Source organism: Canis lupus, unplaced genomic scaffold (assembly GCF_011100685.1).
Source record: "Canis lupus familiaris isolate Mischka breed German Shepherd unplaced genomic scaffold, alternate assembly UU_Cfam_GSD_1.0 chrUn_S481H642, whole genome shotgun sequence".
Taxonomy (NCBI): domain Eukaryota; kingdom Metazoa; phylum Chordata; class Mammalia; order Carnivora; family Canidae; genus Canis; species Canis lupus.
In genome coordinates, this window is record NW_023331415.1 from 1 (window position 1) to 17,069 (window position 17,069).

The following is a 17,069-nucleotide window of genomic DNA, read 5'->3' on the forward strand; positions in this document are numbered from 1 at the left end:
CTTCAGGAAACACTGAGAGAACGCAAGAGCAGGACGAAGAAAAGTCAGGGGGACTGCTGGCAAATGGTGAGCCTGAGACTGGAAGACAGAAGTAATGACTCTGCAGTGACTTTATCTGAAGTGATTGTGAGGATTTTTCATGAGGATCAATACACTCAGAACTTTTCAAAAAGAATGGCCAACGGGGTCCTGGGGGCTAACCTTACTTATGAGTGAACACTCCCTGCATATCCCTGGTGGCTGCAGGCGTGGGAACACAAAGGAATGCAGGGGGAAAAGAAGAAGGCCTCACTCATTGCCGCTCTGCCACACCGAAACCGCTTAAAGCACAAAGCTGAACAAAAATCAAGATGGTTGCACCGATGCTGCAGCAAAGCTGGATTTTATTTTTTAATTTTTTTTTTTTTAATTTTGTAAAAGATTTTATTTATTTATTCATGAGCGACACAGAGAGAGAGAGGCAGAGACACAGGCAGAGGGAGAAGCAGAGTCCATTCAGGGAGCCTGATGTGGAACTTGATCCCAGACTCCAGGATCATGCCCTGGGCCAAAAGGAAGGGGCTCAACTGCTGAGCCACCCAGGCATCCCAAAGCTGGATTTTAAAGTACGCTTTTCTCTCACTCCTGCAAACCTTCCTTACCATCCTTCTTAGCTTGTGGTCTCAGGACCTGGCTCCACCCTGAAAACAACTGCTAAGGCTGGCAGCATATAGACAATTCCTGTGAAACCGGCTAGATCCTCTATTTCCCTATAACCCCCCACCTCAAACCCCTTCCTCGCAGTTTGTGAAGGCCACATCCCACTGCAGCCTCCTCTGCCTGACAAAGCAACAAGCTCTTTATTATTATTTTTTAAAAGATTTTATTTATTTTTTCATGAGAGACAGAGAGAGAGAGAAGCGGAGACATAGGCAGAGGGAGAAGCAGTCTCCTCACAGGAAGCCCGATGTGGGACTTGATCCAGGAACCGGGATTACACCCTAAGCCAAAGGCAGACGCTCAACCGCTGAGCCACCCAGCTGTCCCAGCAACAAAGCTCTTATTCCTCTTTATCCCCAACTGTCTTCAAGTTATATTTGGGCTCCGAAGCACGGGGGGCCAGTTTTCAACATCATCACCACGGGAGGACTGGCTTAGAGGCCTGTACTCATCACTGCCCAACAGCACACAGATGCACCCATGGCACGGCAGTGGCCGCCCTCCGCCCTCAACCAGCTCAGGGAGGGGACAGGTTTTGGTATCTGAGTGGTACTTGGCACAGAGAAGGGAGTGAAAACAGGCAGAAAACCAGCCTGAGGCACTTCACAGCAAAGAAGAATGAAAATGGAAGACAAAAAGAACGAATGAGAAAGCCTCAAGTTCATTTTTCTCTTAGACTTCTGAATGCCTGCAAACAACGGAATTCTGTACTCTCACGAGTAGGTGAGTTACTAAGAACGCAGGAGGAAGTGACTGGATCCTTGGCATTAGCTGGCACGGAAAATGCCTTCAGGTGTACATCAAATGTAAAATCAGGAGAACAGCCTGCCTGCTGCACTGGAGGGAGCAACGTGCTGCTGTGCCCTGGGATGTGTCGCTGAAGCACGAGAGGCAGAGGCTCGGGGTGACCATGTTCACAACAATACCATGCTAACTTACCCAGATGACTCTGACATGGCAGTTCACCTTCAGCTACCCATGGCTCCTCTCCCTGTTCCAATTTGAGGATCACTTTCGGTTTGGTGCTGTCATACCCTGTGAGAAACAGAGGCAGACTCAGATGGGCTGCTGGGCTCTCTGAACTCTGAGTCTGAGATCCTGTCCCAGAGGCCTAGAGGCTACAGGATAAAATGGGCCAGTTTCGCACCTTTGCAAAGTCAGAATGCTTCAATGGAGGCAAACGTACAAATACCCTATCTGGTGCCCAAAAGGAGTGAAAAGGTCCTATCACTTATTTCTTCAAACCTGAGGGAAAAATTAAATAGGCAGTTGCCCCTCATACCCCACCCCCGGGGCAGCAACCCAGACAGCAAGCTCTTCTCACCCACGGAGACGAGATGGCTGTAGTTCTCCAGCATCACATCCCTGTAGATGGTCTTCTCATTGGGCTCCAGCTGCTGCCACTCCTCCTGGGTGAAGTCCACAGCCACGTCCCTGAACGACACTGGCCCCTGTAATGGCATTGCGTTGGAAATAGTAACATGGAAGAGGTGTGCGTGCATAGGAGCTTACCAAGTTCACTGATAAAGCCACCTGTAAACATTGAAAACCTGACTGTATGTTAGACCCTGGAATGAAAACAAACCACAGTGGAAACACACTGCCTCTTGGTTTTCACATGACCCCTAAGAAACCAAACCCCCAAACCAGAAAACCAGAGTTCTTGTTGGTTCAGTTCCAGAGTTTTGCAACTGAACTGAGTTCTGGGGGACATTAAGATGAATAAAATAGCATTCCTGCCCTCAGTAAGCTTCTGGTCTGGCAAGGAAACACAACATGGATAAACAGGCATTTGATCCCTGGACCTTCCCTTCAGCCACCTTTGATGGGGGTCTGCTGTAGGACTGAGGGGGAAAGAAGATGCAGAGGTGTGAACATACCAACGGCAGGAACAGTGGCAGCAGCGACACTGAAGAGGCTGGTAGGAGGAAGAGGGCGGCGGGACCCTTTCTTAGGGGCAGCTCTCTACAGTACAAGATGATTCTCATTCAGGAGAATAAACTGCACAGTTACCTCCCTGCTCCCAAAACAAAACCAAACCCCCTAAAAGTCCAATTTGAAGAAATACAAAAACAGAATCTTGGAACACGAAGGCTGTTCCCTGGGCAGGAATTTCTCTGAGGAGACTCCTGACACAAGGAGTTGAGGAGAAGACGAAAACCCGGAGTGCTGAAGGCAGGGCTTTACACTCAGCACACACTGGGCGCCAGCAAGAGTGGACTGCGGGCTGCCCTTGAGAATCCCAGGCCCATCAAGAGGGCCCAGAATCCCTGCTGGCAGCCGAGGTGAAGAGCAAGTAACCACAGGAGCACCTGAGGAGCCCGAGCAGCTCCATTTTTGGTACCCAGAGCAGCCAGATGACAGTTGGCTGTGAAAACCTCTTGGCCGTGGACACCGCGGCCATACACATGGAAGAGTGCAACATACTTCAGGCCTCCACATGGAGGTGGTGGTCACACATTCACTGGCCAAATAGACTTCAGTCTGTGATAAATGTTAAACCGGAAGGAATATGGGTGCAATCCAAGAGTGTCTTGGGCAAACCAGGACACACACATTAACTCCATCTGTGTTGAACATGGGTGATCTTCCTGAAGGCAGCTCTCAGAGAACTACACTCAGAGGAAAGCGACTCAACCGACTTAACCATGTCTCCCAACTTTTGACCGGTTCAAAACAGGGGTGGTGCCTACAGATTCTGTGCCTAAGGAGACACAATCCACAGAAGAAAAAGATAACCTAGAAAATGGGAAAAATTTCTGCCAACTATGTATTTGGTAAGGGATTCATACCACAATATAGAGAGAACTCCTAAAGCCCAACAACAGATACCTACATGATTCAAAATGGGCAAAAGACCTGAACAGACATTTCTCAAAGACAACACATAGGTGTCCAATAAGCACGTGGGAAAATCCTCCACATCACTAGTCATGAGGGAAATGCAAATCAAAGCCACAATGAGTTACCACCTGCCATCTCTTAAGATGTCTAATACCAGAAAGCCAGGAAATAACACATGTTGGAGAAATTAGAACCCTCGTACACTGTTGGTGGAATGCAAACTGATGCAGCCACTGTAGGCATGAGAGCTCCTCAAAAATTAAAGATAAAATTACCATATGATCCAGCAATTCCACTTTTGGGTATATACTTAAAAGAACTGAAAGCAGGGTCTCAAACGTATTTATACACCCATGCTTGTTGCAGCATTATTCACAACAGCCAAAATGCAAAAGTAATCCAAGTGTCCATCAACATATCAAGAGACAAGTAACATGTGGTCTTTATGTACAATGGAGTAAAATCCAGCCTTAAAAAGGAAGAAGATTCTAGCACCGGGTACATAATCCTCAGTGAAATAAACCAGTTACAAAAAGACAAATACTACATGATTCCATTTAGGTGAGGTACTTAGAGCAGTCATAATCATAGCTACATAATGTACAATGGTTGCCAGGGGCGAGGCGAGGCAGGGTGGGAAGTTAATTATTTAATGGAGACAGAGTTCCAGTTTTGCAAGATGAGAACGTTTTCCATATTGATGGTGGTGATGGTTGCACAACAATGTGAATGTACTTAATGCCATGAACTGTATGTTGTAAAATAGTTAAAATAGTAAACTTTACATAATGTGTAATTTACAATAAAAAAAAACGGAAGAAAAAAGCTGAAGTGATGTCTATCTAAATATATTTCCCTAATCCATTAACTTCCAGAGCTCTGCAGTCATCCCCTCCATAAAGAAAAGAGCGAAAAGGGGTCATTATTTGAGTATATTCATGTTAGCTAGTAGTAATTTTTCTCTCAAAAACTGAAAAAATCAAGAATCATCAGCTAATTGAGGAAAACAGTGTAAATAAAAGATAAGCATCAAGATGAGCAGCTCAACAATGATAGAATCAATTTCATAAAGAAAACAACTTACATTTTTTCTAACGATTTACATTTTTCAATAAATTAAGAAGGATACTTCTTCCATAAAAGGAGAACATTCTCCCAAAAGCAGTCAGCAAAGATTACTTAGAAATTAAAGATTAAATAATTTAAATTAAATTATTGAATTTTTTAAAACTCCCAAGAGGCTTAAATAACAAACGAGACACAGAATATGCAATTTAGGAAATCTCTCAGATAACAAGAAATTGAAATGATGGAAAAAGAGCTTGAGATACAAAAGCCATATGTGATAGGTTCAAGTTTTCAGAAAGAGAAAACAAGAAGGATGGACACAAAGAATCAAAGACAGAATGGTAAATGATACCTGAGCTGAAGGATAGCATAAGCCTTCACTTCACAAGGGGCCATCCAATTTGCAAACAAGAATATTGGGGGGGGAAATACAGATCTAGAAATTTCCTCATAAAATGCCCAAAACCAAAAAATAAAGGAAAAACTTCTAAAAAGTTACAGGTGGGGAAAAAATCACCCCTCTAACTGCCTTGGTAGTTAAAAAAAACAACCCTGGTAACCCATTCTACTTCTCACCTGAAAAAAAACCCTTGGACAACTGCCTATGACTTGTGAAAGAAAAAAGATTTTGACCCAGAATTGCACAGCAACCCAAGCTATCATTTCAGCCCATGAACATTAGACACTTTCAGGAAAGCAAGGCAATTTATTATCAAAGGAAACACTTCTCTCAAAATGTTCAAGATATATGCCATTCTAATATGGTTAAGAAAATACTTTTTCCTCCACAAAGATGCTGAAAAAACCTTTAACAATATTCAAAATACATACGTGATTTAAAAAAACCTTCAAGAAAACAGGAATGGATACTTCACTAGCACAAATATATGTATACACACACACTCTTATATCCTACCTAATACGCATAGATGAGTGATACACATAGACATCTCAATCACATGCAAGCACATTTATGTGTTAGGTTATATGCTCAGGTATATTTATGCAGTCCTCTCAGTTCTAAAGTCAGAGTTTTACTTAATGGACAAACACTAGAAGCATTCCCAGCAAGACCTGGAACAGGACAAAATGCTCACTATCTCCAGCTGGAAAAAACAATTAGAGGCATACTAATCAATAGAGAAAGAATAAAACCATTTCTATTTGCAGGTGATATACTATATCCAGAAAACTCAGAGAATCAACAACAAAACCAACTCAATAAAAGAATATTATTAGGTAAGAGAATACAAAAATCAACACATATAAAGCAACAGCCTGGCTGGCTCAGCTGGAAGAGCATAAGACTCTTGATCTTGGGGTCGTAAGTTTTCGCCTCATGTTGGATGTAGAGATCACTTAACTTAAACACAAGGAAGAAAAAGAAAATCATTAAAAAAAACACACACACACAAAACCCAACAGCCTTTGTTACATTATTAGACTAAGACAGAATTCAAACATGCACACAGTTTATGGAGTAACAGAAAAGATAAAACTGTTAGTAAGAAATGTACCAGGGGATCCCTGGATGGCTCAGCGGTTTGGCACCTGCCTTCAGCCGGGGCGTGATCCTGGAGACCTGGGATCGAGTCCCATGACAGGCTGCATGGAGCCTGCTTCTCCCTCTGCCTGTGTCTCTGCATCTCTCTCTCTCTCTGTCTCATGAATAAATAAAATCTTAAAAAAAAAAAAAAAGAAAGAAATGTACCAAATCTATCCTAGGAACATTTTAAAAACACTCCTGAAAGACACAGAAGCACACTGAAACAAATAAATGAAAAAAAAAAAAAAAAAAAAAAACAAAACAAAACCTCAAAGAACAAATAAAAGATGCTCCTTGTTCCTGGACAGGTCAACTCAATAATACAAATAGGTAAATCACCCTACTCTCAATTATTTTATAGATATGTGATACCAACAAAAATACCAAAAAGCTTTTTTCCTGGAACTAGGTGAGCTAGCACTAAAGTTCATATGGGGGGGGGGGGGGGGGGAGGGAGATCAAGAACTAGGAAAATCGCCAAAAAAAAAAAGAAGCTGTTTAGGAGGCCTAACCCCTACCAGACTTAAAAAACACAACCTTCATGATTAAAAGCGTTTGGTATTGGCATATGGATGGAGATGGATCAATGGAATAGAGCACAAAATCTAGAAATAGACTTGTGTTATTACATGACATATCATGAGAATGCGTGATATCATAATACAATATAACAATCCACAGAACTGATTTTTAATAAACACTGTTAGAGCAACTATAGTCATTTGGGCGTGGACCAAACTAATCCATGCCTTATACTATGTAAGAAAAAAGTCCAAGTGAATCACTAATCTAAATATAAAATATTAAACCACACAGAAAAAAAAATAGGTGAAATTTCCCTATAACCAAGATGTGGGAAAAGGTTTCTAACTATGACTAAAAATATAGGAGTCAGGACTGCTTCCAACCAAGATGAACAAGGAGCAGATTTACCCTGCCTCCTGAAAGCACACTGAAAAACAAAATATACGAAACACTGGTTTTTAAGACATGGATCTTGAAGCAACGAAGGACAGGAATCAGAGATGGGAGATAAACAAGAGGAGGCCTGTTGTTACTGCTAAGAGGACTTCCAGCCCTGGAGCAGGGAGGGAGAACTATGACAGAGGAAGGAAGGATTGACAAACAGGGTAAACACACAGGAAATAACCAGCCATACAGAAAATCATTCATCTACTGAAATGGGCCTAGAACAGATGTGGATGTTACAAGTGGTAGAGAACTTTAAAATAGTTTACAACTGTATTCCTCATGTTCAAAACATTTGAATAGGAAGAGGGAAGACATAAAAAAAAAAGACTCAAATCAAACTTCTACACATAAAGACTACAGTGTCTGAAATGAAAATTACACTGCACTAGATTAGCACAACACGGAAAAAAACATCAGTGAACAACAAGCATAGCAACAAAAGCTTATGTAAAATGAAACACATACAGAAAAAGGAATTTAAAGAGAATGAAGAGTGTCAGTGGGTTGTGGGACAACTTCGACCAGTGAAACAAACAAGTAAGAGGAATCACTGAAGGACAGATAGAGGCGGGGGGAATATTTGAAGAAATGTGGTAAAAAATTTCCCAAAGTTGATGAAAATCATAAACACACGGATCCAAGAAGTTCAATGATCCCCAAACACAGACATAAAGAAAACAATATCAAGAGATAACACAATCACATTGCTCAAAACCAGGAATAAAGAGAAACATTTAAAAGCAGCTAGAGGAAAAACAAAGACAAAAACCACATAGAGAGGAAAGAAGGTGAGAGAATGATGTCACATTTCTCTTAGAAATGATGTGAGACACAGTAGAGGAACATGTCTGAAGAATACGAGAAAAACCAGCAAACCTCCCTTGAAACAAAACCAAGGCAAAAAAAAAAAGCATTTTCTGATATGAGAGCTGAAAGAATTCATTAGCAACTACAAGAAATGTTCCAGGGCCCCTGGGTGGCTCATTTGTTGATTTCAGCTCAGGTCATGATCTCAGAGGCCTGGGATCAAGCCCCAAGTCCAGCTCTGTACTCAGAGCTGAGTCCGCTTGGGACTTCTCTCTCCTCTGCCCCTCCCCTCCACTCTTGCTCTCTCTTCCTCCCAAATAAATAAATAATGCTTAAAAAAAAAAGTGTTCTAAAATCTATAAAGAACTTATCAAACTTAACATGCAAAAAACAAATAGTCCAGTTAAGAAATGGGCAGAGACGTGAAGAGACATTTTTTCCAAAGACATCCGGCATTCTTTCAAAGAAGATATCCAAAGAAGACAGACACATGAAAAGATGCTCAACATCACTTATCACCAGAGAAATATAAATCAAAACCATGATGAGATATCACCTCACACCTATCAGAAAGGCCAAATAAAAATTCAAAAAACAACATCCCTCTTCTACTGTTGGTGGGAATGCAAACTGGTACAGCCATTCTGGAAAACAGTATGGAGGTTCCTCAAAAAGTTAAAAATAGAGCTACCCTAGGATCCACCAATTGCACTATTGGCTAAGTATTTACCCAAAGGATATAAAAATACAGATTCAAACATTCTGATGTTTATATCCGCATTATCAACACCAGCCAAACTATGAAGAGAGTCCACACTTGATCTTAGCCAAAAGGCCGAGAAGCGATTATGAAGAGAGTCCAAATGTCCTTTGAGTAGTGAATGGATAAAGAAGAAATGGTTGACCATAAAGTTCAGGGTCCACTTCTGGATTCTCTATTCTGTTCCAATGATCTATGTGTCTGTTTTTGTGCCAGTACCACACTGTCTTGATGACCACAGCTTTGTAGTACAACCTGAAATCTGGCATTGTGATGCCCCCAGATATGGTTTTCTTTTTTAAAATTCCCCTGGCTATTCGGGGTCTTTTCTGAATATTCGATAAAGGAGGAAAGACTATCCATTGGAAGAAAGACAGTCTCTTCAATAAATGGTGCTGGGAAAATTGGACATCCACATGCAGAAGAATGAAACTAGACCACTCTCTTTCACCATACACAAAGATAAACTCAAAATGGATGAAAGATCTAAATGTGAGACAAGATTCCATCAAAATCCTAGAGAAGAACACAGGCAACACCCTTTTTGAACTCGGCCATAGTAACTTCTTGCAAGATACATCCACGAAGGCAAAAGAAACAAAAGCAAAAATGAACTATTGGGACTTCATCAAGATAAGAAGCTTTTGCACAGCAAAGGATACAGTCAACAAAACTAAAAGACAACCTACAGAATGGGAAAAGATATTTGCAAATGACATATCAGATAAAGGGCTAGTTTCCAAGATCTATAAAGAACTTATTAAACTCAACACCAAAGAAACAAACAATCCAATCATGAAATGGGCAAAAGACATGAACAGAAATCTCACAGAGGAAGACATAGACATGGCCAACATGCATATGAGAAAATGCTCTGCATCACTTGCCATCAGGGAAATACAAATCAAAACCACAATGAGATACCACCTCACACCGGCGAGAATGGGGCAAATTAACAAGGCAGGAAACAACAAATGTTGGAGAGGATGCGGAGAAAAGGGAACCCTCTTACACTGTTGGTGGGAATGTGAACTGGTGCAGCCACTCTGGAAAACTGTGTGGAGGTTCCTCAAACAGTTAAAAATAGACCTGCCCTACGACCCAGCAATTGCACTGTTGGGGATTTACCCCAAAGATACAAATGCAATGAAACGCCGGGACACCTGCACCCCGATGTTTATAGCAGCAATTGCCACAATAGCCAAACTGTGGAAGGAGCCTCGGTGTCCAACGAAAGAATGAATGGATAAAGAAGATGTAGTTTATGTATACAATGGAATATTACTCAGCTATTAGAAATGACAAATACGCACCATTTGCTTCAACGTGGATGGAACTGGAGGGTATTATGCTGAGTGAAGTAAGTCAGTCGGAGAAGGACAAACATTATATGTTCTCATTCATTTGGGGAATATAAATAATAGTGAAAGGGAATATAAGGGAAGGGAGAAGAAATGTGTGGGAAATATCAGAAAGGGAGACAGAACGTAAAGACTGCTAACTCTGGGAAACGAACTAGGGGTGGTAGAAGGGGAGAAGGGTGGGGGGTGGGAGTGAATGGGTGACCGGCCCTGGGGGTTATTCTGTATGTTAGTAAATTGAACACCAATAAAAAATAAATTAAAAAAAAGAAGAAATGGTGTATATACACAATGAACTACTTAGGCATCAAAATGAATGGACTCTTGCCATTTGCAATGACATGGATGGAAGTATACTATCCTAAGTAAAGTAAGTCAGAGAAAAACAAATACCGTATGATCTCATTCATATTGGAATTTAAGAAAGCAGATGAATATATGGGAAGGGGGAAAAAAGAGGGACACAAACCATAAGATTCTTTTTTATTCTAAAAGATTTTATTTATTTATTCAGGAGAGACGCAGACAGAGAGAGAGAGACAGAGAGAGAGAGGCAGAGACAGAAGCAAGCTTCATGCAGGGAGCCCGACGAGGGACTTGATCCAGGGCCTCCAGGATCAGGCCCTGAGCTGAAGGCCGCTCTAAATCCCTGAACCATCGAGGCTACCCAACCATAAGATTCTTAAGGACTGAGAACACACTGAGGGTTGATGGAGGGATGTGGGGGGGGAGGGGCTAGAAGGGGGAATGAGTATGAAGGAGGGCACGTGTGATGAGCACAACGTGTCTCATATATGTGGTTAATCACTGAATTCTCCTGAAACCAATACGGCACTGCATTTTCCCTAACTAAAATTTAAATAAAAATTAGGAAAAAAACAAAAACAAAAAACCCCGAGTGTTCAAGAAAGTCCATCAGGCAGAAGGAAAATCACAGGAGATCTAAACCTGGATAGACATAAACATAAGAAACCAAGAGTACCAGAAATGGTAACTATGTTATTTTCTTATTCTTTACAAATATAACTCTTTACCTAAAAATCACAATATCTTCGGGGATTCATTCTACCTGTAAAAGTAATATCAACAAGAACATAAGGACCAAGAGGGGAAAAATGGAAATAACAACAAGCTCCCTATAGTTGAAGTGAAACAGTACATTACCTGAAGATAAAACGTAAAATATTAAAAGCTGCATATTACAAACCCCAAAGCTATAAAAACATAACAGTGTTAGAGCTAATGATCCCGCAAAAGATGTAAAATGGAATAAAAAAAAAATACACAATCCATTCGAAGGAAAGAAGTTCACAAAAGCAAAAAGAAACAAGCCAAAAATACAAAGAGAAAACAAAACCAGACTACAACCTAACTGGTTATATCAATAATCAGATTACATATAAGGTGGTTTTAAGCAACCCAATTAATAAGCAGAAACTGTTAGACTGGATTTAAACACCAAAATCCAACTAACTGCACTTCAAATATAAAGATGGAAATAGGGGAGATCCCTGGGTGGCCCAGTTGGTTTGGCGCTTGCCTTTGGCCGAGGGGCACGATTCTGAGTCCTGGGATCGAGTCCCACGTCGGGCTCCCTGCATGGAGCCAGCTTCTCCATCTGCCTGTGTCTCTGCCTCTCTCCAAGATCTCTCTATCATAAATAAATAAATTAAAAAAAAAAAAAAAGGATGGAAATAGGCTAAAACTGAAGGGTGAAATCACACACAACACGTCTCAAAAGCAAGCCAGACTGGCTACATGACAATGTTATAAAAATATACCACGTCTGGAATTCACCCATCAATCAATATTCTTGATTTTAGTAGGTATAATCTGAAGAGGGGACTTGACAGATGACATCTGCTGTCAAATGATTCAGATAAGAATATATATATATATATATATATATATATATATATATATATATATACACACACACACACACACAAACACACACACAGCTAATAAAGCAAATGTGGGGAGAGGTAAAAAAAACTGGAGTATCTGGGCAAAGGGAACATGGGAGTTCTCTAAGATCCTTGCGACTGTTGTGAAAGTTTGAAGTTTTTTCAACATAAAATGTTGAATAAAAATGAATGTTATCAAATACATAGAGGATGTTGCAAAAGGACTCAGAAACCCATGTGAAGGGATTCCTCTGGTCAAACACAGAACCACTTAGACATCAAACAGAAAAACGACTTCAATGTACTGAAATACTTAAAATATGTGTAAACCCATGAGCTCATAACGGTAACAAAATGAAACAAAGAAAAATCCCAGTTGCTTAGGAGCCCACTGGATATTGTGAAAATAATCTTGTCTGTAAGAACCACAGAACTATTTAAAGAGATGTTGTTCTTAGGAAAGTATTCTAGCTGGGAAACAAAGAAATGGTAAAGTAACATAGCACCATCTTGTCTCCCCTAAAGAATTGGGGGATCTTGGCAATGAACACCAACCAATAGATGCTAACGTCACAAAAACAAAGGAAGAAGATATGGCCCTCGAGGGGAAAGCGGATAGTAGTCATGAGCAGCAAAGACTTGCAAAAGAACTGAACAGAACTGGGTCAACGTCCAGAGCTAACTACCAATTATAGAAGGCATATGGGTAATGCACAAAAGTCGTCGAGTTCGAATGACAGCAACGAGGTCCACACAATCCAGACTACGGGAAACACAGGATAGACAAATTTCTTCAAAACATAGATTACAAAGCAGTAACATAACACACATACAAGGAAACATCAGTAAATGATTTAAAAGACTTAACACCTGGAGAGAGTGGTCTCTGTGGTATGCTGATTGAAAAGAACCATCTCAAACACATCCGAAGATGGCGAAACTTTCAACACCAGATATTATATACTCAGAAAAATAGGTATTGCAGGTACCCTCACCTACTTTTTTCAAACACCCCTGATCAGTTAAAGAGCAAAAATATCTGCAGGTGAACCTTTTTAAAAGCCAAGCAGGGATCCCTGGGTGGCGCAGCGGTTTAGCGCCTGCCTTTGGCTCAGGGCGCGATCCTGGAGACCCGGGATCGAGTCCCACGTCAGGCTCCCGGTGTATGGAGCCTGCTTCTCCCTCTGCCTGTGTCTCTGCCTCTCTCGCTCTCTCTGTGTGTGGACTATCATAAATAAATAAAAAAAAAATTAAAAAAAAAAAAAAAAAAAGCCAAGCAAAGGGAGACTCCACGAAGAAAAGACACGTGGAAGTAATACGTCAGACGAATGATCACGGGAGGTAAGAGCTGGATGATGTCTGATGCATCTGACTGTACTGAGATCACCGCTAATCTTTTTTAAAAAGATTTTATTCATTATTTGATAGTGAGCAACACAGTGAGAGAGATAGCAAGAGAGTGAGAGCACACACAAGTGGGGGGGAGGACAGAGGGAGAAGCAGACCCACAGAGCAGGGAGCCCAACTCGGTGTTCGATCACAGGGCCCCAGCGTCATGACCTGAGCCAAAGGCAGACACTTAGCTGCCTGAGTCACCCAGGGGCCCAGGTCACTGCTAATCTGTAGCAATACGTTCCAGAGAGGGGTTGAGGACAAAATCAAGATGCTAAGAATTGAAATGGGAACGGCAGTGACTGCATATTTACTAGGGAATACCTCGCTGTATTATGTACTGCACAACCCGAACAAGTAGGAATAACAGAAGCCACCTGAAGGATGCGCAGGCCATTACACTCACGACTCAGCTTTTACCCCTGGACAAAACAGTAACAATGAAAATATGTCTCCTTGGATCACCGTATTTTGGTGCCTGGAAAAATTATACATACCAGGTCCTCGGTTTTTATAAACAAAAAATATGTAATCAGTTGCAATGATTTAATGTGATCATTAGGAAAGCTACCAGCAACTACATCAATTTCAACAAACACAGTTTCACAAGTCCTAAGAAACCTTTTAAGCCCACAAGTTAAAAAATTGTTTCCTCTTATAAAAATTGAAATCATGTAACGCACCGTACCCTCCTTTTCTCTGACGACCAGGCACATGAGTCAACTATGTAGCCCTACCCCATACTCTGCACACATGAATTCCACAAAAGACTCTGTGCTAATCTGACAGGGTGAGAAGTGCATGTTACATGATAACGTCTTTTATTTCCATACTCCCATTTAAAATCTGGACCCATATAAATCTGCTGAAATGCATTACAAAACCAAGCACGGACACAGGAAACTCACCTGGGATTCATTCATTTTCTGCTGCTCTTGGAAAACCATAGACTGTTAACGGTGGACCTGGGGAAGAAGAAGAAATGATAGAAGTCACTGGTCATCCTGCATAATACCTCCAAAGAAATCTCATTCCCTGTGAACACTCAGAAGAGGCTAAAAATGTGAGAAAAGAGAAAGGTACAAGAGAATTGGGGTCCCTCCCACGGATCACGAGGTGATCAGATGCGTTACTCTTTCTTTTTCTTTTTAAGATTTTATTTATTTGTTTATTTCACGCGACCCAGAGAGACAGAGAGAGAGAGAGACAGAAGAGAGGAGAGAGAGAGAGAGAGAGAGGCAGAGACACAGGCAGAGGGAGAAGCAGGCTCCATGCAGGGAGCCCGACGTGGGGACTCCATCCTGGATCTCCAGGATCACACCCTCCGCCGAAGGACCCGTGAAACCACTGAGCCACCCGGGCTGCCCTAGATGGGTTACTCTTCAATGGTTAATATAAACATCGGCTCATTTTTCAAACCGTTTGCCTTCATTAAACTAACGCTGAAAAAAACCTCCTCTTCACGGTGCTCTCTCCGTCTTTCCTTACCTCTTCAAATGACTCTAAAATCACGTATGCACAGGAACAGGAAAACACCAGGTCTCTAAAGCAGGGTAAAGGTGCATCAAGGCGCACTTGTTTTCCAATGCTTCTCCCTTCACTGGCTTGTGCGCTAGCTACACCGAAGAACCTTTTGATCACGAAAACTAACAGGGCGGCCAGCACGCGCGCCCAGGAGCTCAGGCCCGAGAGCAAGCCCACCCACGGACCCCGTCGCCCTGGACAAGCCGCCCTCCCTTCTCAGGCCCAGGCTCCTCTGTCAACCAGGCAGCCGCAGCCCGGCCCTCCTCGCACACCGGCCCTGCGCTCCACCGGCAGATGCCCCAGGGCACAACGCAGCCGGCTCCGCACACACTCCTGGGCGCTTAGAGACCCGTCCTGCAGGCTGGACAGGGCGACGGCGCAGCAAGCGGGGGACGGGGCAAGGGGAGGCGGGAGCCCCTTGCGCCCCCCGGGAAGCCGGGACCCCACGAGTCCCGCGTCCCGGGGGAGCGCCCATCCCTCCCCGCCCGCGCGCACTCTGGCCGCCCGGAAGATCCACAAACCGCCAGGAGGCCCGCGAGGCGCACGACCTACCCCGTCGGGACCCGCCGAGCTGCCCCAAGGCTCGCGAGGGATCCGGGGCGGGGGCTGCTCCTCCTGCGCCTCCCGGGGCAGCCGTTCCCGGGGCGCCGGCTCTGGAACTAGCGCGCAAACTCACTTCGGGCCGACCACCCTCCGGGCCCCAAACGGCCGCCTGACGCCTCGCCGTCCTGCGGCCGCAAACCGGCCGGACCCGGGCCCCGCCGCCGCCGCCGCCGCCGCCGCCACTCGACCGCCCGGCTCCTCCGGCCCAGGCCCGCGGGCTCCGGGGCTCGCGCTGGGGGGATCCCGCTCGCGCCTCCGCACGGCCCGCGCGGGACCCGCGCCCGCTGGGTGCCGGCCCGGCCGGACGGCGGACAGCCCCCGCGGGTACCGGGGAATCCTCGGCCGCCGGGAGGCCGAAGCCTGGGAACCGCGGCGAGCGGTGACCTGCGCACGCACAGGAAGCGAGAGAAGCAGCGCGGCCGCACTGCGCCTGCGCCAACACGCACACAGGGCCGAGCTGCACAATGCGCACCACGGCGCCGGCGTGCGGCCCGGGTCCTGCGGGAGCCCCCTGGGGGAGCGGCACAAACACCCGGACTCTGTTTTCCCGGGAGTCCAAGCGCCCACACGCTAGGGGACGTCTCGAAAGTCTCCACCTCCTCGGGTGGGTAAGAAGCACCGTGCTCAGAGGATTGACCATCCGGACCTACTGCCCGATGTCCCAGTCGTCTTCGCTCCCGTGAGGAATCGAGGAGACGTGTCGCTTTAGCAGCGGCTTGTGCCTGGCGTCCTGGATCCCTGGTCCTTCCTTGCCCTGAGTCTGTCTGTTCGGCTTGGCACGGAGACTTCCACAAGCAGGAGAGGACGGGGAAGGGTGCACGTGTGCACGTCACTGAACTTTGACAAGTTGCACCAACACACTGGGATACGATTACTACTCAGCGAGGACATAAGAGAGGCGGCATGGTTTCTCCAAGAAAGGAGAAGCAAATAGAAAGGTAGCTTGTCCAAGTTGCACAACGAATGCAAAGTACAGACTGTGGAACAACCGGGTTTCACACACACACAAACCCGAACATATCCCTGGGAATTTGCCCGTCCGACGAATTAAATGTCTGTAGGTTAAAGTGCCATGTTTTGACGAGGAGGTCCTAAGGACAAGGATTGAGCAGTATTTTGGGGGAGAGATTATATAACGGCGGCCCTGGCCAAGTGCTTCTTCGACGCCGCGGGGTGGTGGAGATTAAAAGGAGAATCTCCCGGTCGCCTGGGTGGCTCAGCAGTTGAGCGTCTGCCTTGGGCTCAGGCGGTTGATGCCCAGGTCCAGGGTGGAGTCCCGCATCGGGCTCCCTGCAGGGGGCCTGCTTCTCCCTCTGCCTGCCTCTCTGCCTCTCTCTGTGTCTCTCAGGAGTAAATAAATCTTAAAAAAAAAAACAAAAAACAAACCTTCAAAAACTTCTCCTGCCATCCAGAAAATCCTCTCCACAAATATAGAAAGAAGAGAACGATTGTTATGTTGGTTTAAACGATTTATTTGAGAGAGAGAGGGGGAGAGAGAGGGCGTGAGAGCAGGGGGAGGGGCAGAGGAGGAAGAAGAGAGAATCCCCAGCTGACTCCAGGCTCAGCCAGCAGCCCCACGGAGGGCT

At 44.3% G+C, this 17,069-nt stretch overlaps 1 protein-coding gene across 1 annotated transcript; it reads right to left on the minus strand.

The window, feature by feature from the left end:
• Positions 1-1,585: 1,585 nt before the first annotated feature.
• Positions 1,586-15,529, minus strand: LOC119879244 (RB-associated KRAB zinc finger protein-like; the record flags this gene model as incomplete). Its single annotated transcript, XM_038589621.1, has 4 exons — positions 15,433-15,529; positions 14,265-14,321; positions 2,024-2,150; positions 1,586-1,734 (listed from the first exon to the last, which is right to left on the minus strand). Coding segments are annotated over exons 2-4 (315 nt in total), but the record flags the coding sequence as incomplete, so codon positions are not given.
• Between the last annotated feature and the right edge of the window lie 1,540 nt (positions 15,530-17,069).